Below are 23,883 nucleotides of genomic sequence, written 5' to 3' on the forward strand. Positions count from 1 at the left end.
AACAAGGCAGATAAACCCACTGTTCCTAGGCAATCATTGAAAATAAGAATTTGTTGTTAACTGACTTGCCTAATTAAATAAAGGTTAAAAAATAAGTGGAATATTCAAACAGGTTGTTGATTACCCTAATATTCACTTGGCAGGCCATGGCAAATATAATTTGAATGAATGCATCATGCCATTAGAACAATGGTACAAATGTGTATGCTGAATATTCATTAATGAAATAAATAACTTACAATGACGATGTGTCTCTCTTTTCCTTTGAGATTTCAGGATCCTAGTTGAGGACAATTTCAGATTAGCACTTGGATGCATTTCAAAGGTTATGAAAGTTGCTTGTCACACCCACAGAAGCAGAACTATGATGCCAACCACATGACTTTGAGGTGTGACAGTGCACCTGTCAGAAGAACTTCAATTCATAAGTTCATACACTTATCACATAAATCGAAGGCAGAATAAATCATTATCAAATTTCCTGTCTATGAAATATGCCATCAGTGACATGAAGTGTCATTATTGATGAATTGTATAATGTGTCATGAAGCACCTCCCCCAGCCGTGTGGAATGTCAATAGGATCCTGAACTTGAGGTAACCTGACACCTGACACCTGATATATGATGCTGTCCTGCATAGCGATATATAATCTCCCAACTCCCAAAAGAATGATTACATTCATCTGACAATTAGTAAGGGTGGTATTATGTTGAGAGAATAGCTTGTGGATTGTCTAAAAGCCTCATACTGGATTCTCTGAAGGTAAGTAGCCCACATCTGTACACATTATGTTTGTAGACTACAATATTTGGTACAACATGCTTTAAAAAAAAATATTACATAGCTTTAATTTTGTTGTTGTTGTTGACAAAAACCCCTCTTATTGTGATTCATTCATTTTAAATGTTGAACTTAGTTCCACAAGATATAAAAGCCAATATGCACTTTTTGATATGTAGCTTAACACGGTATTAGAAATGTAAAGATATTATTACTATAATACTACATTTGCCAATATTTGCAATTTAATGCTCCCTTAATGAATATTGAAAATATAAAATAATTTGAGATGCTGTAAGAAAAGCAAGTGTTGATGAGCATTACCCTTGTACAGCCTCCCTGGCTCCCTGGCCTCCCGGTTCCCGGAAAGAACCCTCCATTAAAATACATTACTGTAATTATTTGCTAAATGACATCACAGTTTATAGACGTTACACAAGTTAACTTGTATGTAAATCAAGTTTGTCTAGTTCAAAGCAGCTTAAAAACATGTACTACAACATGCATACATACATACATGAAGGCAAACCTCAACTCGCCCTAGCATAGCATTCAGATTGTTTAGTACATAAATCATTATTCACTTTTCAAAATGTACATTAACTCGTTTATTTAGGGTCCGCAAATATTCTCATATTTACTATATTGAAATTACAGTTTAAAATCGCTTTCTCTGAATTGCAGGAACGTAGCGTCAGAGTTCATTCACCATGGGGAGAGAGGATGGGGACATGCCAGACTCTCTACCAACCATCCCTGAGGGTATTGTCTGTCTCACACCATTTAAGGTCTTATTTATTAGCATAGAATTCCAAGTTAAGAGTAGATTAGAAGGAGTTGTGGTTGACTGATATAATCAGTAAGTGAAATTAAATAATTCTGTACAGTCAGTACACCAAAGTGAGAGGTGTCGTTCAACCTGGTTTCAGAGCACTTCATATTATTCTCTATGTAAATCCTAAAATCAATTTAGTATGATATGTTAAGTTTTGTATGGTATGTATTACTTTGTGGATGTCCATCACCCATTTTGTATGACATGTTAGGAATTACAATTTGTATTATATGTTGCGAATTAGAAAAAGTATGATATGTTACGAATTCTAGCTAGGTAGCTAGGTGGGTAACTTTAGCTAGCTTGCTAGCGTTAGCTAGGCTAGGGGTAAGGTTTAGGGGTTAGGGTTAAGGTTAGGGTTAAGTTTGAAATTAGGTTAAAGGGTTAAGGTTAGAGTTCTAAGAAGGGTAACTAAAGGGGTTAGGGGAAGGGTTAGCTAAAAGGATAATGGTTAGGGGAAGGGTTAGCTAAAATGATTACATTTAGTGTTAGGGGAAGGATTAGCTAACATTAAAATTGAGTGTCCCGAATGTACATTTACTATGTTATGTCTAATCAATGAGACCAGGCTGTATCATTGGATGGCAGGTAGCCTAGTGGTTAAGAGCAATGGACTAGTAAATGAAAGGTCGTTGGTTTGAATCCCCAAGCTGACTAGGTGATAAATCTGTTCATGTGTCCTTTAGCATGGCAATTAACCTCCCTTTAAATCTGGACAAAGAGTGTCTTCTAAATGATGTCTATGTTTAATTGATCATTGGTAATTGATTCAGAGGTATTTGCAAAAAGCTACCCTAACCTGGCCTTCCATGAGGATAAGAAGCCTCAGGAGCGGATGACAGAGGGGCAGCCAACCGTTGACACGGAGCGCAAGCCAAAGAAGGGCCTCGGGTAAGCAACATTGCCATTCCTACTTTACTCCTATTACAGTGTGCTATTACTGTTAAATATATTTTGGTTTGCTCATGAATCTGTTTCATTTTCAAGAAGGAAGAAAAAAGAACCAGCCAAAGCAGTGGGATTTTTCCAGTTGGTATGTCCTGATTTTGGTTTCAGAAATAGTAGGAAATACACAAGAATCTTTTGGCAAGGTAGTACATGTAGTCTATGTCAAAATGGGATAATTTGTTACAAGTGATCAAGATTCATATTCTCCAGTCATTCCAATGTCTGCTGCATTTGACTGTGGTTTTATGTGTGTTGTGGTTGCAGTTCCGCTACGCTACTGGTTGTGAGGTGCTCCTGATGATAATCGGCCTGCTATGTGCTGCCCTCCACGGGATAGCCCTGCCCCTTATGTGTGTTGTGTTTGGACAGATGACCGACAGCTTTGTACAAAGTGGACAGCAGCTCAACCTTACAGGTACATATTCTGTTTGACAAGGTACAGATGTAGAATCTTAATTTGATCACTCTGTCGCAGGACAAGGGCTCTATTTTAACAAACCTAATGCAATGGTAAATCTAAATGCTGGCGGTAGGGCTTTAGGTTGGGGGTTTGTCAGAAAATATTTTTATATTTTCACAACCAAAAATGATTGGCGCAGTGCTGACGGTGGCGAGAAAGGGCTTAGTTTTGACGATTAAACTAGTTGTGGGTGTGTCAGGCTTGGCCCCTCACTGGCCATTCAGAAAGTGCTCAATGGCTAAATATATGGTTTATTCAAGTTGTGTATTTATGGTCTTTTATGTATCACCTTGGAATTAACTCCAATTCCAAAGTTAGTCCATTATAGTTTAAACAGCTTACAGAAATTAAATAACACAATGTAGACCTATCCTCTCTTTGCTAAATAGGTCAACTTGAACTTGTTTCCAGTCTTTATTGTTCTAAGTAATTGCATGGTTTCAATGTGGACATAAATACATAGCATTCACACTGATATAGGGGCTAGGCCTACTGTAAATTGCATTATGGCTAAGCTAAGGTCTAAAAAGAGAGCTAATCACATTTGAAACAAAAAATGCACTTGTATTAAATAGGCTATGTCTAAATACAGTTACAGGCTCCATAATTACTCCTCTCAAACATGATCTTTTAATAAAGCTTTGGTGATTAAGATTTGTTTCCAACCCTTTTACAATCTTGACTAGCCTACTTGATTGCATTGGGCAGGACAAAAAGAAAACAGCCTTCATTGACAGAATCGGAGGCTATGCTTGGTTTTTTATCAAATAAAACAAAATGGGGGGGAAAATATAGTGTTTTATGTTTTTAAATACTATGAAGGCCTATACAGGCACCAAAAGCCCATTACTCTTGTTCCATGTTCATATGGGCAGTGTGAGTCACAGCTGGATATCCGCTGTATAAATCGGTAAAACCATCTTCTGTTTGGTCTTAAATATCCCTGCCAGCACTCCCTGAAATTAGCACTTTGATCATGTTTTTAAGGACGCACCTCAAATATTTCCACCCCTCCCATCTGAGCGCAAGCAAGCTGGAACAAGACAGGGAAATGACCAATCCTTGTGCAATAGTTTAACAATAGCGCTGGTTTTAAGAGGTTGAAATTGCAAATGAAAGTGAGTTTGACACTAGCCCTGCCATAACGCCAGCCAAAAATAGAGTGGGTCCTTCCCAACAACGCAGATAATGTTTACTGTTTATACTTCACCCTGTCCCCCCTGCTAGTGTATCCCACCTTGTGAATGTTTACTGTATATACCTCACCCCTCCCCACTGAGAATGTTGACTGACTCCAGCACTTCCTGGTTCTGTCAGCAGTCATTGTCCTTTTGGAATGTAAATCTTTGCCCCAGCCCCCCGAGTGACACAGCAGTCTAAGGCACTGCATTGCCGTGATAGATGCATCACTACAGACCCGGGTTCGATACCGGGGGACCCATGAGGTGGCGCACAATTGGCCCAGCGTTGTCCGGGTTAGGAGAGGGTTTGGCCGGCCAGGATGTCCTTGTCCCATTGTGCTCTAGTGACTCCTTGTGGCGGGCCGGGCGCATGCACGCTGACTCGTGTCGCTAATTGTACGGTGTTTCCTCTGACACATTGGTGCGGCTGACTTCCGGGTTAAGGAAGCAGTGGGTCAAGAAGCAGTGCGGCTTGGCAGGGTTGTATTTTGAAGGATGCATGGTTCTTGACCTTCGCCTCTCCCGAGTCCATACGGGAGTTGCAACGAGTTACACTGTAACTACCAATTGGATATCACAAAATTGGGGTAAAAAGTACACCCCTAAAAATATCTTCGCCCCAGTCTAAGATAATTTACACTCTGAAGCATGTTCACAACAAGGATTTGGCTCTATTTATTGTTCCCTCTATCCAGTCTCACAGTCCCTGCCACTTAAAAGCTTCACGGTAGGGATGGTGTTAAATAGGTGATGAGCTGTGCATGTTTTTCTCTTATGATCTCAGTCTTTCATGTGCCTTTTTTTTGCAAACTCCAACTGTCATGTTCTTTTTTTCTCAGGAGTGGCTTCCATCTGGCCACTCTCCCATAAAGCCTAGATTGGTGAAGTGCTGTAGAGACTGTTGTCATTCTGGCAGCTTCTCCCATCTCAGCCAAGGAAAGGGAAAGGGGATCTCTAGTCAGTTGCACAACTGTTGTCTTCTGCATTTAACCCAACCCTTCTGAATCAGAGAGGTGCGGGGGGCTGCCTTAATCGATGTCATTGGCTCTCGGGGAGCAGTCAGTGGGCAAGACAAGATATTTAAGTGCCTTTGAACAGGGTATGGTAGTAGGTGTCAGGCACACCGGTTTGTGTCAAGAACTGAAACGCTGCTGGTATCCCATGTGTATCAAGATTGGCCCACCACCCAAATGACATCCAGCCAATTTGACACAACTGTGGGAAGCATTGGAGTCAACATGGGCCAGCATCCCTGTGGAACGCTGTCGACACCTTGTAGAGTCCATGTCCCGATGAATTGAGGCTGTTTTGAGAGCAAAAGAGCCCTTCAGGTCTTACTCAGACTGGCTACGGAGAGTGTGATCACACAGTCATCCAGAACAGGTGGTGCTCTACATGGTTCAGTGTTGCTTTCCTCGAAGCGAGCATAGAAGGATAGCGTTATGGTCATATTTGCAGAAATGGAGGGCAAGGGAGAGCTTTGTATGTATCTCTCTTTGTGGAGTAAAGGTGATTTAGAGTTTTTTTCACCTCTAGTTGCACAGGTGACATGCTGGTAGGATTTCAGTTTTCCAGCATTAAAATCACCATCCACTAGGAGCGCTGCCTCTGGGTGAGCATTTTCTTGTTTGCTTATGGTCCTATACAGCTTGTTGAGTGCGGTCTTAGTGCCAGCATCGTTTTGGTATTTGACATTTATTAGGATCTCCATTAGCCGCTGCAGAAGCATCAGCTACTCTTCCTGGGGTCCACATGAAACATACTAACATCATACATAGTACAGCACATTATTAGTTAAGCACTGAAATGCATACATTTGAAACATCACACATAGCCTACGTATCAGTACATACACACAATATCTAGATCTAAACAGTGCAATTAGCATTACAGTACAAAATATATAAAATGGCAGTGCAGCAAGGTGTTCTTTTACCTGTTTTTTAAACTGATTGTATTGCTAGCTTGAGTTACCTGGAGTGATAGAGTTCCATGTAGTCACAGCTCTATTTAATACTGTACGTTTCCCAGCCTCTGTTCTGGACCTGGGGACTGTGAAGAAACCTCTGGTTCATGTCATGTGCTGTACCGATGAGTGTCCGAACTGTGTTCCAACTGCTTGAACAAACAGTTTGGTATCTTCAACACATCAATACCTTGCACAAAGACCAATAGAGGTTCAGTCAATCTTTCCTCAACTTTGAGCCAGGAGAGACTGATATGCATGTTACTGACACTTACCCTCCATGTACTGTACATCTAAGTGCGATATGTGCTCCTTTGTTCTGGACCAACTGCAATTTACCTATGTCCTTCTTTGCTGCACATGACCACAGTAGTCCAGAAGCGACAAAACTAGGGCCTGTAGGACCTGTCTGGTTGACTGAGATATCAAGAAGGCAGAGCAATGCCCTATCATGGACAGATCTCTTCCCATTTTAGCAACCATTGAGTCTATATGTTTTGACCATGACAGCTTACTACCTAGGGTTACATCGCTAATTTTCACATTTAGTCTCATCAACTTGCTCAATAGCCACATTATTCAGTAATAGATCTAATCAAGGTTGAACGTTGACTGATTGATTTGTTAAATAAATAATGCTTTTTGTTTTGAGATATGTATCACCAGAATATTGCTAGTTACCCATTCTAAAACTGACTGGAGCTCTATATTAAGGGTGTCAGTTATTTATGTTACTGTTGCAGAAGACGTGTATGCTGTTGATTTTGTCTGTGTACATAGACAAACAGGTTTTATTCAAGTTCAGTGGAAGGTCATTTGTAAAAACAGAAAACAATAGTGGCCCTAGCCGGCTGCCCTGCGGTACATCACACTCAACGGAATTTGCATGAGAGAGGCTTCCATTAACGAAAACCCTCTGTGTTCTATCAGATAGGTAACTCTCAATCCATAATAAGGCAGCGGATGAAAATCCTCGGCAATAGGTTAGGATCACTACATCAAAAGCTGCTCTGAAGTCTAACAAAACACCTCCCACCATCTTCTTACTATTCATTTCTTTCATCCAATCATCAGCCATTTGTCAGTGCTGGGCATGTTGAGTGCCCATCCCTATAAGCATGCTGAAAGTCTGTTGTTAACTCTGTAAAATAACTTTGTATTTGATCAAACTATTTTTTTCTCTCCAAAAGTTTGCTAAGCACTTGTAACAGGCTGACTTGTCAGGTGTTTTAACCATTAAAGGGTGCTCTTCTATTCTTGGGTAGCGGAATTACCTTTGCCTCCCTCCATGTCTGAGGGCACACATCGTCTTCTAGGCTTGTGGTGTTAAATCCACAGCTATCTTGGTAAATAGTATAGTCTACAGCTTATCACGAGGTATTCTTACTCAGGTGAGCAGAACCTCGAGACTTCCTTAATATCACTCACCAGCTGTTGTTAACAGAGACACTCACCTCCCCCCTTGATCTTACCTGAGCTAGATGTATATTATCCGTGTCCTTGTTCAGCCACGACTCTAAGAAACATAGGATATTACAGTTCTTCAGGTTCTATTGATAGGATAGTCTCAAAGTGCTTGTCCAGTTTGTTCTCTTGCACGTTCGCTAATAGAACAGAGGGTAGAGGCAGTTTATGTATTCATCTATGTACAATTGTGGCCAAAAGATTTGAGAATGACACAAATGTTAATTTTCACAAAGTTTGCTGCTTCAGTGTCTTTAGATATTTTTGTCAGATGTTACTATGGAGTACTGAAGTATAATTACAAGCATTTCATAAGTGTCAAAAGCTTTTATTGACAATTACATGAAGTTGATGCAAAGAGTCAATATTTGCTGTGTTGACCCTTCTTTTTCAAGACCTCTGCAATCCGCCCTGGCATGCTGTCAATTAACTTCATGGCCACATCCTGACTGATGGCAGCCCATTCTTGCATAATCAATGCTTGGAGTTTGTCAGAATTTGTGGGTTTTTGTTTATCCACCTGCCTCTTGAGGATTGACCACAAGTTCTCAATGGGATTAAGGTCTGGGGAGTTTCCTGGCCATGGAACCAAAATATCGATGTTTTGTTCCCCCAGCCAATTAGTCCTCAGTTTTGCCTTATGGCAAGGTGCTTCATCATGCTTGAAAAGGTATTGTTCGTCACCAAACTGTTCCTGGATGGTTGGGAGAAGTTGCTCTCGGAGGATGTGTTGGTACCATTCTTTATTCATGGCTGTGTTCTTAGGTACATTTGTGAGTGAGCCCACTCCCTTGGCTGAGAAGCAACCCCACACATGAATGGTCTCAGGATGCTTTACTGTTGGTATGACACAGGACTGATGGTAGCGCTCACCTTGTCTTCTCCGGACAAGCTTTTTTCCAGATGCCCCAAACAATCAGAAAGGGGATTCTTCCGAGAAAGTGACTTTACCCCAGTCCTCAGCAGTCCAATCTCTGTACCTTTTACAGAATATCAGTCTGTCCCTGATGTTTTTCCTAGAGAGAAGTGGCTTCTTTGCTGCCCTTCTTGACACCAGGCCATCCTCCAAAAGTCTTCCCCTCACTGTGCGTGCAGATGCACTCACACCTGCCTGCTGCCATTCCTGAGTAAGCTCTGGACTGGTGGTGCCCCTATCCCGCAGCTGAATCAACTTTAGGAGACAGTCCTGGCGCTTGCTGGACTTTCTTGGGCGTCCTGAAGCCTTCTTCACAACAATTGAACTTCTTGATGATCCGATAAATGGTTGATTTAGGTGCAATCTTATTGGCAGCAATATCCTTGCCTGTGAAGCCTTTTTTGTGCAAAGCATTGATGATGGCAATGTTTCCTTGCAGGTAATCATGATTGACCGAGGAAGAACAATGATTCCAAGCACCACCCTCCTTTTGAAACTTCCAGTCTGTTATTTGAACTCAATCAGCATGACAGAGGGATCTCCAGCCTTGTCCTCGTCAACACTCACACCTGTGTTAACGAATCACTGAATCCCTGACATGATGTCAGCTGGTCCTTTTGTGGCAGGGCTGAAATGCAGTGGAAATGTTTTTGGGGGATTCTGTTCATTTGCATGGCAAAGAGGGACTTTGGAATGATTTACAATTCATCTGATCACTCTTCATAACATTCTGGAGTATATGCAAATTGCCATCATACAAACTGAGGCAACAGACTTTGTGAAAATTAATATTTGTGTCATTCTCAACTTTTGGCCACGACTGTAGTTTTGTCAGGGTGCCCGCACATCGGCCTCTCTTGCACTTTCTCCTCCGAGTGCAGAGGATTAGGGTCTGGTCCGGGGTGAAAAGTATGTCCTGCACCGCCAACTGGTTGAAGTAGAAATCCTCATCCAACACAAGATTATTTATTGCTGTTCTGATGTCCAGAAGCTCTTTTTGGTGATAGCAAACCATGGGGGAAACATTATGTACAAAAAAGTTTAGATCAGCACAATGGAGTTTGTTTCTGGTCTCAGTTTCAGGAATGGCTGAAAAATCATTACATTTACCTAAAATTAACTCGGCTATTTGCACTGTTGGAAGATTTGGAAAGTCAATCATTCAATAAAATTATAATAATTTTAGTGAAAATATTCATCTTTAAAACTTACAATCTTTGGATACTATGTCATTAGAAAGGTTCAAAATTCATATAAGACATCACAGCACAGTCGAAAGATATATGGCTCGTGGAAATCAAAAGAGGATGGTCTTACGGACATACATTTAGGTGGGCTGGACTGAGAGTAGCAGAGGGGTGAGATTAAAACGCTTATGATCAGTGATAGTTATTACTGAAAACACTATATAGATGTCTGAGTACATATCCAGTATCTATCCAAAATGTAATGTGTATAATCCAGAAACAGATATATTTGTTGTGTAATTACTGTGTATAAAAGTACCATGTATGACTGCAGCTGGTTCAGAAAATGACCATTTCATTTATGCAGAGTTAACAGCAACAAAACAAGTTATCCTTAGTGCTTCGATTACCCCTGCAATCCTCTCACCACAAACATGGTTATCATATTTTCAAGATAATGTTTGCATAGAGCGATCCGTGGCTGTGATAAACAATGCTCGGACAAATACAGTTGATGCATGGGATGTATTATGTAAAACTGTATCAGGTATCAACAACTCTTGACCAAGCAACAGACCTACAATGTGAGTGGTGGGACGACATTTTATTTTCTGAGAATAATATAGAACATATTGTATTATAAACTCTACTTCCTTCCTATGAAATGTCATATTGTATTATAAACTCTACTTCCTTCCTATGAAATGTCATATTGTATTATAAACTCTACTTCCTTCCTATGAAATGTCATATTGTATTATAAACTCTACTTCCTTCCTATGAAATGTCATATTGTATTATAAACTCTACTTCCTTCCTATGAAATGTCATATTGTATTATAAACTCTACTTCCTTCCTATGAAATGTCATATTGTGTTATAAACTCTACTTCCTTCCTATGAAATGTCATATTGTATTATAAACTCTACTTCCTTCCTATGAAATGTCATATTGTGTTATAAACTCTACTTCCTTCCTATGAAATGTCATATTGTATTATAAACTCTACTTCCTTCCTATGAAATGTCATATTGTATTATAAACTCTACTTCCTTCCTATGAAATGTCATATTGTGTTATAAACTCTACTTCCTTCCTATGAAATGTCATATTGTATTATAAACTCTACTTCCTTCCTATGAAATGTCATATTGTGTTATAAACTCTACTTCCTTCCTATGAAATGTCATATTGTGTTATAAACTCTACTTCCTTCCTATGAAATGTCATATTGTATTATAAACTCTACTTCCTTCCTATGAAATGTCATATTGTGTACTCAAATAATTGACTCCTGACGGTATGTAAATAGTTTTTTTAATCATTAAAAAAGTGCCATGTATGTAAAACGTGTGTAAAATGTATATGTAGCCTAACAAAAAAGACCATCAAACACAGGGGGATATGCAAAAAAAACACACACAAAAAAATACACTAAACAGCAGAATTGGTCAGGAACTAGTCAAACGGCCGCTATCCAATCCAGCACCATTCAATGCCCATTCATTATAATCCACCTGTCCTGTTGCTGCAGGATTATTTTCCTGCTGTTGCAAACTGGCTCAAATTAAGATTTTACATCTGTGTATTGGCTATAAAGTGCAGGGATCCTTTGTGGCCATGTATTACAGTGAGCTACATATGTGATTATGTCTATTATGGGTTGCATTGTTTAGGCATATCTTCACCATGTACAATGGTGATTTGTGGATTATGTTTTATACTACACATATCATATGTTAGGCACGCCAGATTGTGAACATTGACTACTGGTATTGTCATTTCTCCATAGCCAATTTCACTGTGGAGGAGATCAGCGCTTTATTGAACTCAACTGACGGATGTATTCAAATTCCTGGAGTTGATATAGAGGCTCTAATGACTCGGCAAGTGATAATGAGTACAGTAGATAACAGACACACATTATCAATATATTATATCATAAATATATCCTCATGTAAATACAATGTGGCTTTTATTTCTGATTATAAACTGGGTGGTTTGAGCCCTGAATGCTGATTGGCCCGACAGCCGTGGTATATTAGACCGTATACCACGGGTATGACAAAAAAATACATTTTTACGTATCTAATTACTTTGGTAACCATTTTATAATAGCAATAAGGCACTGGGGTTTGTGGTATATGGCCAATATACCACGGCTAAGGGCTGTATCCAGGCACTCTGCATTGCATTGTGCATAAGAACAGGCCATATACACCCCCCCCCCCCCCATTGCTTATTGCTTAAAAACATACTGTGTGATGCATACATTTGAATTTCCAGACATGCCTATTACTTCGTTGGGATCGGTTGTGCTGTGTTCCTGCTGGGGACCTTTCAGGTGATGTTGTTCTTGTTGACAGCCACCAAACAGACCAAACGGATCCGGGAGAAATACTTCCATGCCATCCTCCACCAACAGATGTCCTGGTTTGATACACACCAGATAGGAGTTCTCAACGTCAGGTTAACAGAGTGAGTTTGATACATTGGATGAATGATTGGGATTTTTTTTAAATCAAAGACAATGTCATATTTTAGCATATATGATCACATTGAGCAACTACAGATTGTTTCAATAATGTAAATTATTATAATATAAATAATTTAATACTTTTACTTTCTACAGTGACATCAACACAATCAACGAAGGCCTTGGAGACAAGATCTGTGTGTTCGTGCAGTTCTTCTGCACCTTCTTGTCAGGGTTCATCATTGGTTTCATCTTCGGCTGGAAGCTAACCCTCGTCATCCTGGCCGTCAGTCCTCTCCTGGCAGGATCAGCTGCCGTCTGGTCCAAAGTAAGACTACCAATGATCTGCAAAGACAAAAGCTTCATCCCAAATGGTACCCTATTTCCTATATAGTGCACTACTTGAAAGTAGTAGACTACAGTGCCTTGCGAAAGTATTCGGCCCCCTTGAACTTTGCGACCTTTTGCCACATTTCAGGCTTCAAACATAAAGATATAAAACTGTATTTTTTTGTGAAGAATCAACAACAAGTGGCACACAATCATGAAGTGGAACGACATTTATAGGATATTTCAAACTTTTTTAACAGACTCCATCAGGTTTTCTTCCAGAATGGTCCTGTATTTGGCTCCATCCATCTTCCCATCAATTTTAACCATCTTCCCTGTCCCTGCTGAAGAAAAGCAGGCCCAAACCATGATGCTGCCACCACCATGTTTGACAGTGGGGATGGTGTGTTCAGCTGTGTTGCTTTTACGCCAAACATAACGTTTTGCATTGTTGCCAAAAAGTTCAATTTTGGTTTCATCTGACCAGAGCACCTTCTTCCACATGTTTGGTGTGTCTCCCAGGTGGCTTGTGGCAAACTTTAAATGACACTTTTTTATGGATATCTTTAAGAAATGGCTTTCTTCTTGCCACTCTTCCATAAAGGCCAGATTTGTGCAATATACGACTGATTGTTGTCCTATGGACAGAGTCTCCCACCTCAGCTGTAGATCTCTGCAGTTCATCCAGAGTTATCATGGGCCTCTTGGCTGCATCTCTGATCAGTCTTCTCCTTGTATGAGCTGAGAGTTTAGAGGGACGGTCAGGTCTTGGTAGATTTGCAGTGGTCTGATACTCCTTCCATTTCAATATTATCGCTTGCACAGTGCTCCTTGGGATGTTTAAAGCTTGGGAAATCTTTTTGTATCCAAATCCGGCTTTAAACTTCTTCACAACAGCATCTCGGACCTGCCTGGTGTGTTCCTTGTTCTTCATGATGCTCTCTGCGCTTTTAACGGACCTCTGAGACTATCACAGTGCAGGTGCATTTATACGGAGACTTGATTGCACACAGGTGGATTGTATTTATCATCATTAGTAATTTAGGTCAACATTGGATCATTCAGAGATCCTCACTGAACTTCTGGAGAGAGTTTGCTGCACTGAATGTAAAGGGGCTGAATAATTTTGCACGCCCAATTTTTCAGTTTTTGATTTGTTAAAAAAGTTTGAAATATCCAATAAATGTCGTTCCACTTCATGATTGTGTCCCACTTGTTGTTGATTCTTCACAAAAAAATACAGTTTTATATCTTTATGTTTGAAGCCTGAAATGTGGCAAAAGGTCGCAAAGTTCAAGGGGGCCGAATACTTTCGCAAGGCACTGTATATAGGGAATAAGGTGCCATATTGTTTTCATATGTGTCACTAAACAGTGGTCGCATCACTACTCTTGTGCCCAATCCCAAATCCACCCCTAGTTTATGCTTATACAATCCTCTCAGTTTTCCACAATCACATCACAGACATTTTTACATCAGCATTGTAAGATACCGTATTCATGAACAGTTTCTATTTGATTTCAGATACTTGCCACCCTGACCAGTAAGGAGCTGTCTGCCTATGCCAAAGCAGGGGCGGTAGCTGAAGAGATACTGGTGGCTATCAGGACAGTTGTGGCTTTCAATGGACAGAAGAAAGCTGTGGAAAGGTTAGTCAGTTACTAACTAATTAATGAGTTGCATAAAACAGTGGATCTTTCCATAATTATTCATATGATTTACCAAAACCAAGACACATTCCCCTATTTAGGCATGTCTTCTATATATTTTAGGTATGAAAGAAACTTGGAGGATGCTAAAAACTTTGGAATAAAGAAAGCCATCACCACTAACGTGTCCATGGGCTTCACCCAGTTTGTCATATTTGGGACGTACGCCTTGGCTTTCTGGTACGGGACCAAGCTCTCTGTAGACGAGCCTGAAAACTACACCATTGGAAAAACCATTACAGTAAGCTTTTATGGAAGATTTTAAGTAGGAATGTACTATTTTCCAATAGATGCATTTACATTTTATTGTGAAGAGGCCTCTGCAATGTCTTCACACCTGTTACTCTGTCTGATATTAATATAATTCCTTTCTTCATTACATTCTTTGTTGCTGCTATTTTTAGGTCTTCTTCTCTGTGATGATTGGGGCGTTCTCTTTGGGCCAGGGTGCGCCTAACTTGGAAGCCATCGCCAAAGCCCGGGGTGCTGCCTATGAAGTCTACAATACCATTGACCAGGTACCGGAAGTATTCAGTTTAACCCCTAAATCACCATAGCACTGACTCCGTATGAACTCACTCTAACTCACTCAGAACAACATGATTTCAAGAACTCAAGTCGAATTTAGACATTTGTCCTACTGCCGCGGTTGATGAGTTGATTTGTTTGTCATAGCCGCGGCCCATAGACAGCAGTTCAAAGGAAGGTCACAAACCAGACTGTGTGAAAGGAGACATTGAATTCAAGAACATCCACTTCAGCTACCCCTCCAGGAAAGACGTCAAAGTAAGTAGTGGATTTGAATCGAACCAGATCCAGACACTAACCTGTCTCCAAATGATTTGAAAAAATGCACAATAAGGAAGAAGCTAAGTTAAATGTTCAGTTTCCAGTTGGATTAGCAAAAACAAAATGACAAGCCGTACAATTGTAAAATGACAGGTAAAAATACACGTTAAATACGTTGTGGGATGTGTTCCCTGTCGCTGTAGATTCTTCAAGGAGTGAATCTGACAGTGCCTCGTGGGAAGACCATAGCTCTGGTTGGAGCCAGTGGATGTGGGAAGAGCACCACCATTCAGCTGCTGCAGCGCTTTTATGATCCAGACTCAGGAGAGGTATGAACAAATCTGATCAAGGCTTATTCAAAGTGTGTTTAAAGTGCATTTGATGAGCCCGTCCTCCAATAGCTCCACCCACCATCCTCCAGTGAAGGACTCACATGCTTTTATGATCCAGACTCAGGAGAGGTATGAACAAATCTGATCGAGGCTTATTCAAAGTGTGTTTAAAGTGCATTTGATGAGCCCATCCTCCAATAGCTCCACCCACCATCCTCCAGTGAAGGACTCACATGCTTTATGATCCAACCTCAGGAGAGGTATGCAGTACACGAGCGCATTAAAGTTCAAACACCTGACCCATAGTGCATACAGAGACTCACATGCACACACACGTGTAATGTACACACAAACATTCACTCACGTACACTCATTCCCAAGTTCTGGTTTATCAGGTTTAGTGTTGAATTCAGTTCAGTAAAAAGTCAAATAGTATTGTAGTGCCCTCTTGTGGAATGTTGATATATCATTTGTCAGAAACGCTGTATGTTTTGTTTGCATAGCTGAGGGTGGTAGGGGTGCTGAGGCTGCTGCAGCACCTCCTGATAAATCAAAATAAGAAATAAATAATTACAATAATAATAAACAACATTCCCACCTTTATTACTTCTGTATGAGCATAGAAAATACTTGTCAGCAAAGCAGAGACATTTGCATGCCTAATGAATATGACCCTGGTTTGTTGTCAGATTACCCTGGATGGTCGGGACATCCGGACCCTGAATGTGAAGTGGCTGAGGGAGAATATGGGTATCGTCAGTCAGGAACCTGTGCTATTCGGAACAACCATTGCAGAAAACATCCGCTATGGCAGAGAGGACGCCACAGATGAGGACATCGAACGGGCTGTGAGAGAGGCCAACGCGTACGACTTCATCTCCAAACTCCCCGATGTACGTGGGGATACTGACAAATGAGTACATACAATGGCTTTAGTGTTTCACATGTATTATACATTAAATGATCTATGGTGTACAAATGATTTGAAGTGAGTAGGACAGCAGATATTCTGTTGTTTCTATGGCGACTGTGTTGAATTGAAATGTTTTTTTGTTTTTGTTTTGAAATTGTATACAGTGTAAGGAAATGGCCAAATAGTGATGATGTTATCCCAATGGACAAATTTAAACATGATTATTTCATCTCCATCCCATTTCATGTGGCGTTAACAGAAGCTGAACACCATGGTGGGGGAGCGGGGAGCCCAGCTCAGTGGAGGACAGAAGCAGAGGATAGCTATCGCCCGGGCCCTGGTCAAAAACCCGAAGATCCTCCTGCTGGACGAGGCCACCTCCGCCCTGGACACCCAGAGTGAGTCGGTCGTTCAGGCCGCTCTGGATAAGGTCAGTACCCTCCCTGAGGACCAGACCCGTGGTTAAGGTTGTTCTCAAACCTGCTTTTGCGCAACCTAATAGCCTGATTGGATTTGTTTGACTGCAGCCTTGCAAGTTCACGTTTGCAGCAGTTGACAAACGTCAAGAATCAGAGTGAATCCATGAGATCCTGTTGGAATCCATCTCAGCGAAAATGAAGACGTAATAAAAAAAATGATATGGAACAAATGATGGCAATATTGTCTCCTCCCATTCCCATAGGCCAGAGCGGGCCGCACCACAATAGTGATCGCCCACCGCCTGTCCACCATCAGAACTGCTGACGTGATCGCTGGCTTCAGCAACGGAGAGGTGGTGGAGCAGGGAACACACAGGGAACTCATGGCCAAGAAGGGGGTTTACTACTCTCTGGTCATGCAGCAGGTACTGTATCACGCTCACTACATCCCAAATGGCACCCTATTCCCTTTATAGTGCACTGCTTTTGACCACCAGGGCCCCAACTCTGCCTCAACAGTAGAATCAGCCAACGTCTAAATCATGTTGATCAGAGTCATATTTAGAGACGTATATCATCAGTATCAGAGCAATATACCTTATCAAGCCTGTTTCTATATGATCAGTAATAAACAGGCTCTGTGTGTAACATGTTCAAATCCACTATCACACCTTGTCTGTTGTTCAGAGTCAAGGGAAGCCAGAGGAAGATGAAGAGGACCCTGTGGAAGAGGATAACCCTCCTAAATATGAGGATCTGGATTATGTCCTATATGACTCATCTGACATGGATGAGCTGGAAGTGGGAAACGAGGAAGGAATAGAAAATGGCGGCTTTGAAAAGAACTCAATCAGCAGTGGCCGTGTGGAAATGAAACCGACCAGGAGGAAATCTAAGAAGTCCAAGAAGGACAAGAAGGTACTATTACATAGATAATCCTTTATGACGTCCTTCATGTGCTCTATAGGAACATGGCTTTGTTATAGTGCTATTGCTAAACTATCATCATACCTATTATATAATGTATGGCATATAATGAATGGTATATAATGTATGGTTTATAATGTATGGTGAATATAATGAATGGTATATAATGTATGGTTGCATTCATTTACATTTTAGTAATTTAGCAGAAGCTCTTGAGCGACTTACAGAAGCAATTAGGTTTAAGTGCCTTGCTCAAGGGCATATCGACAGATTTTTCACCTAGTCGGCTCGGGGATTCGAACCTGCCACCCTACTGTATATAGTGGTAGTTCATTGTCTTCAGAAATAAGATCTGTTACATCATGTTGGTCCTTGGTCATTTAGTTTTGTCATTGATGACAATGTTTGATGACAGAAGGAAAAGAAACCAGATGAAGCTCCAGACATCCCCTTCACCAGAATCCTGGCCTTGAACAAGCCCGAGTGGCCGTACATGTTGGTAGGAACCCTGTCTAGCTTGGTGGGGGGAGCCGTTTATCCCTGTGTCGCCATCATCTTCGCCAAGATCATTGGAGTAAGTGTTTCACAAGACCACCTCCTTGTCTTCATAATATGAAGCACTGTTAAATACTGCAGAGACTATTCACATGTCCTAGGTGTCTTCATTGAGTTTGATTTAAACAAGGTGGTCTTATTTTTCCACATCATTTATTTGATGGTCGTTGGTTGGTGGGTTTTGGCTCTTATTTTCCAAAGCAGCCTTTTCATTTTCTGTTGTTATCTATTTTTTGGGGGGGTTTCTCTCCACCCCGTGACCTTCTCTAGGTGTTTTCCGAGGTTGACCCGGAAGTCAAACGACAGAAAACCATGATGTTTTCCCTGCTCTTCCTTCTCATCGGAGGAGTGGCTTTTGTCACCTACTTCCTAAAGGTTTTCTAATTTATAGATCTAAACTGTGTCCAAAATGGCAACCTATGCCCTATACAGTGCACTATCTCAAACATGTAATATGTTGTGGGTATGTCTGGTTGGGTACATTTCTGCTGTATGTTCTATGTTTCAGGGTTACATGTTTGGAAAATCAGGAGAGCTTCTTACCATGAGGCTGAGGAGGCAGGTATTCCATGCCATGATGAGACAGGTAGGATAAACTGTCATGCGGGAACATGTATACTTCAGCAATTGTACATCAATTTAAAAAGACTGACTTGTCATTGCTAATTTACTTTACTGTATTGATAATACCAGCAAAAGGATGATGCTGAAATGCCACTTTGTGGTGTTCTGCCTCAGAACCTTGCTAAAATTACGATTCTGAACTGCCACTTTGCAGTGTTCTGCCTCAGAACCTTGCTAAAATGCATTCCTTACAGGAGATTGGATGGTTTGATGACAACAACAATGCAGTGGGAGTTCTAACCACCAGATTGGCCACAGATGCATCTCTGGTTAAAGGGGTAAGCACAATGCTCTGATTTACACATTGAGATACAGATCAAAATCTATCACATCAAGTCGATGTCAATTCAGAATCATTCTACTGTACAAATCTTTAAAAATGTCTACCTGTACATATGCTTCCATGTATTTACAGTTGCGTTCTTTAGAGTTGCAATGTCTGATAATGGATGGAACCTACTTGTTTCCTCTCTCCTCACCACCAGGCGACTGGGTCTAGGTTGGGTCTGGCCACCAACACAGTCTGTGCTCTCACCATCGCCATTGTGGTGGCCTTCATCCACAGCTGGCAGCTCACCCTCCTCATCCTCGCCTGTGTGCCCTTCCTCATTGGAGCCAACTTCATTCAGATGAGGGCCATGGCAGGCCACGCCTCCAAAGACCAGGGTGCCCTGGAGCAGTCTGGGAAGGTTAACATCAACTTTCTATTGTAATTGGGGTTGCAAAATGTTTCCAAAATTCCCAGATTTTCCAGTAATCCCAGTTATAGGTTTTCCGGAATCAGGAGGGAATAAGCAGAAAATCGGGGAAACCTTAAAACAGGATATCTGGATAACCAGGGAATTTCAGGAAGGTTACTGCTATTATGCAACCCTAATTGCAATGCACTTTGAGACAGTGGGCTATATCAGTGTGTGACACCATGTGTTCAAATAAAACGTTAATAAATCTTTATTCATCTTTTGTAGATATCTACAGAGACCGTTGAAAACTTCAAGACAGTTGTTGGATTGACACGGGAGGACGTCTTTTTTCACAAGTTCATGGACAGTCTAGAAAGACCATACCAGTAAGAGTACAGTAATTCACTTTGTTATAGACTCAGCTTTTGGATTGTTTGACCTTATAACCTACAGTCAAGTACTGATTAGATTTCAACTGAATACATCAGGAACGGTTTGGTGAAGGCTCCCATCTACGGACTAACATTTGCCGTTGCCCAAGCAATCCCTTACATGGTCAATGCTGCAATCTTCCGCTTCGGGTCCTGGCTTATTGCTCACTGTCACACAGAATATGAAAATGTTTTCCTGTGAGTATACATTCTGGTACTGTTATATCTCAAATGAATACATTCACACCAGGGTTGGGGTACATTCCATTTACATTCCAGTCAATTCAGGAAGTACACTGAAATTCCAATTCCAGTTGTCTTCAATGCTTTTCATTGAGGAAAATGTGCTGTTGGAATTGGGTTTTGAATTGACTGCAATTGAAATGGAATGTACCCCAACCCTGACTAGAACCCTTGGCTGCCACATTGTCACTACACGGTAACATAAAAATTATAGTAATAATATAATTATAACATTAATTTGGTGGGTGCTTATATTTGTCCTATTTCACACATGTGTATTAATGCACATGTGTGTTTTTTGCATATCCCAAATCTCCCTGAGACAGCCTCGTTGAGTTGGGTCATGACCAGGGTCTGCCGATATAGTGGCAGTGATAGTACAACATTGTCCTTTTCTTTCGCAGTGTGTTTTCTGTGATCATATTTGCTGCCATGAACATAGGAGAATCAGCATCTTTTGCTCCTGACTTTGCCAAAGCGAAAGCAGCTGCGGGGAGAATTCTTGGCTTGTTGGAGAAGAAACCAGAGATTGACATTTACAGTGAGGAGGGAGAGAAGCCAGTGAGTGAGATATAATGTGTCTTACTCCAATATAAACATAAAAACAATGATATAACATTGTGCTTTGTCTGGGACAATGATATAATATTGTGTTTTGTCTGGGACAATGATATAACATTGTGTTTTGTCTGGGACAATGTTGTCTTTTCCAGACGGACTTTGTCGGGGACATTGAGTTCCGAGGGATCCACTTTGCGTACCCGACCCGTCAGAACGTGAGGGTTCTCCAGGGGTTGAACGTGTCAGTGGGGCCTGGTCAGACCCTGGCCCTGGTCGGGGAGAGTGGCTGTGGTAAAAGCACCTCCATACAACTACTGGAGCGCTTCTATAGCCCTGCTGAAGGACAAGTGGTGAGACCAACACCAAAAATAATCAAATCATAAATGTAATATAAAGCACGCTTTCAGAACTATTTCAAAGTGCTAAACCAGTATACTGTGAATTGGAATGTAACAAATATAGTAAAACTGTTAGGCCACTTTTTAGCATTTTAATATTTGTGAAGGTTGGCCTAAATCTGTGGTATTATTGTGGTGTCTCAGTTAATGAAGGGGTTGGCCTAAATCTGTGGTATTATTGTGGTGTCTCAGTTAATGAAGGGGTTGGCCTAAATCTGTGGTATTATTGTGGTGTCTCAGTTAATGAAGGGGTTGGCCTAAATCTGTGGTATTATTGTGGTGTCTCAGTTAATGAAGGGGTTGGCCTAAATCTGTGGTATTATTGTGGTGTCTCAGTTAATGAAGGGGTTGGCCTAAATATGTGGTATTATTGTGGTGTCTCAGTTAATGAAGGGGTTGGCCTAAATCTGTGGTATTATTGTGGTGTCTCAGTTAATGAAGGGGTTGACCTTAATCTGTGGTATTATTGTGGTGTCTCAGTTAGTGGATGGGTTGGATACTAAGACCCTGAACCTGTCGTGGCTGAGGTCTCAGCTGGGCCTGGTGTCCCAGGAGCCCATCCTGTTCGACTGCAGCATCTCAGAGAACATCCAGTATGGGGACAACAGCAGAGAGGTCTCCCAGGATGAGATAGAGGAGGCAGGCAAGAACGCCAACATCCATGACTTCATCATGGGCCTGCCAGAGGTATAGTAACAGTATAGTGAGGGAGATTGGAGGAGACATGATAGGCTGTAGCTGTAGGATGATATTTGAAGTCTTCTCAAAGGGGATCCAAAAAATGTCACTGGTGAGGTCACAGTAGAACTTAAACTAATGTCTCTACAGATATTCATGTAGAATAGCTATTGACTAGCCCAAGACGGGCTGTTATGACTTTATATTTTAATTTATATTTTAAAAGTGTTCAATATAGACAAACACTATAATTTGTGCTGTTTTTGTCAGAAATACAATACCAGGGTTGGGGACAAGGGGACCCAGATGTCTGGAGGTCAGAAACAGAGGATAGCCATCGCCAGAGCACTGGTCAGGCAGCCTAAAGTACTGCTGCTGGATGAAGCCACTTCCGCCCTGGACACAGAGAGTGAGAAGGTAAGTCACATGGACATTGAGTGCCAGCCATCTCATTTTCTACCTATTCATTAATTCATTAATTACTTAATGGCCAGGTCACACACAAATGCTTATCTTCACACAGTCTGTCCTCTCCCTCCTTCCCAAATAACCTCTCTGTCTTTCTGTTTCCTCCCTCCTTCTCTCCCTATCCCTCCCTCCCCCAGATTGTCCAACAGGCTTTAGACGCCGCCCGGCAGGGCCGCACCTGCATCGTGATCGCCCACCGCCTGTCTACCATCCAGAACGCAGACCAGATAGCGGTAATTCAGTATGGTCAGGTGACAGAGCAGGGTACACATACTGACCTCATGGCTAAAAGGGGGGCTTACTATGCCCTGGTCAACGCACAGGTCAACCACTAACTCATATTCAGATTGATGTTTTGCAGCGTATGTACTGTTCTGTTGAATGTTGTTTTGTGAGCTCTTTTTATTGAGCTGCACTTCTTAGCCAGGTCCCCCTTGAGAAAGAGGTCTCCTGTCCATAATGGGACTTCCTGGTTAAATGAAGGTTATTTATAAAAATGTATAAAGAATAAGGAATCTATATGGACAATGATATGGCAGCCATAACTCACTTTGAACGGACTGCTAAAATGATGTTCAATTGCATGATGCAAACTGTCTCAGTGTCAATTGGTTTGATCACATGTAGGTGGTGCACTGAAATGTAGCCTATTGGGTTACTGTGCTATTGGTTACTCACTGTATTACTCACTTTAGCAGTAATGCTGGAGCACGGACATCAGCACAAATAAGTTTTGATAAGCTGCCTCGAATGAATGAACTGTTCTTGACCATGGCACCTTTCATTGTCTGAAGACAACAGGTACAGTATGTATTTCTATAAGAAAAACAGAAAGACACATTATCACAGTTAAATGACTGGATAAAAGCAGTGATTGGGAAAGGTTGTATACCTGTAAATATGAGAGGTTGATGTTCAGAAGACTGTTGTATGTTATTGTATACTGTGATATTTTTATTATTTTAAACAGGGACACTATGCTCTAAAAGGCAAAGTATGCATTTGAAGAATATCTATATATTTAAATGAGTACACTATGTAAGGCTGTTACTTGTTTGTAAATATGCATTCAAATAAAACATTACATCCCATAACATGTCATTTTTAACCTGATTCTAAAGTGACATAATGATTCATCTACAATCTAAATTAGATTGTGGGGAATATGTCAATACATTTTCAAATAAACTTGGAACTCGTTCATTTTAAATGAGACTAAATAGGCTACTGAAGGCTACAGAGGGCTGATGGACACAAGATGGCGCCCGTTGCCAATGAAACACGTTAGTGGGGTAGTAGAACTTTGAAAAGACTTCCATTCGATTGAGGCCTATTTCAAATGCCGCTAAATGTAGCCTATCTCAAACCACGGCTAACTTCGGTAAAAATGCCACTTGTTTTCCAACTGTAAAAGAAGGTTTAAATAGCACTAGGTGGCATAATTGTAGAAATATATGACCACGTCGTTTTAGTCTAGTGTTATGGAAATTATCTTATTTGGTTTACATTCCCCAAAAAATGGTGTAAAGGTAACATTTCTTATCTTGCACGTCGGCAACATTAATTGTATTTCAACCTCCCGAATTCAATCAGAAATAAAAGTCTAA

At 41.0% G+C, this 23,883-nt stretch overlaps 1 protein-coding gene across 7 annotated transcripts; it reads left to right on the forward strand.

The window, feature by feature from the left end:
• Positions 1-606: 606 nt before the first annotated feature.
• LOC118936502 (ATP-dependent translocase ABCB1) lies at positions 607-23,367 on the forward strand. 7 transcript variants are annotated; one of them, XM_036937049.2, is made up of 29 exons: positions 607-764; positions 1,467-1,544; positions 2,391-2,508; positions 2,605-2,650; positions 2,830-2,980; positions 11,533-11,626; positions 12,027-12,218; positions 12,373-12,544; positions 14,071-14,195; positions 14,319-14,496; positions 14,660-14,773; positions 14,931-15,041; positions 15,248-15,373; positions 16,066-16,269; positions 16,549-16,719; positions 16,972-17,133; positions 17,396-17,626; positions 18,051-18,209; positions 18,461-18,565; positions 18,699-18,776; positions 19,009-19,092; positions 19,300-19,503; positions 19,783-19,883; positions 19,986-20,126; positions 20,576-20,732; positions 20,885-21,082; positions 21,611-21,817; positions 22,079-22,225; positions 22,414-23,367. In XM_036937049.2, the coding sequence occupies exons 2-29, from the start codon at positions 1,493-1,495 to the stop codon at positions 22,609-22,611; spliced, it is 4,026 nt and encodes a 1,341-aa protein (XP_036792944.2). In that variant the 5' UTR covers positions 607-764; positions 1,467-1,492; the 3' UTR covers positions 22,612-23,367. The 7 variants fall into 7 exon arrangements, with proteins under 7 accessions (XP_036792944.2, XP_036792951.2, XP_036792948.2 ...); XM_036937056.2 differs by having other exon boundaries at positions 653-764; positions 18,054-18,209; XM_036937053.2 differs by having other exon boundaries at positions 653-764; positions 2,608-2,650.
• The last annotated feature ends 516 nt before the right edge of the window (positions 23,368-23,883 follow it).

Source organism: Oncorhynchus mykiss, chromosome 2 (genome assembly GCF_057628025.1).
Source record: "Oncorhynchus mykiss isolate SJ-2025 chromosome 2, ASM5762802v1, whole genome shotgun sequence".
Lineage (NCBI taxonomy): Eukaryota > Metazoa > Chordata > Actinopteri > Salmoniformes > Salmonidae > Oncorhynchus > Oncorhynchus mykiss.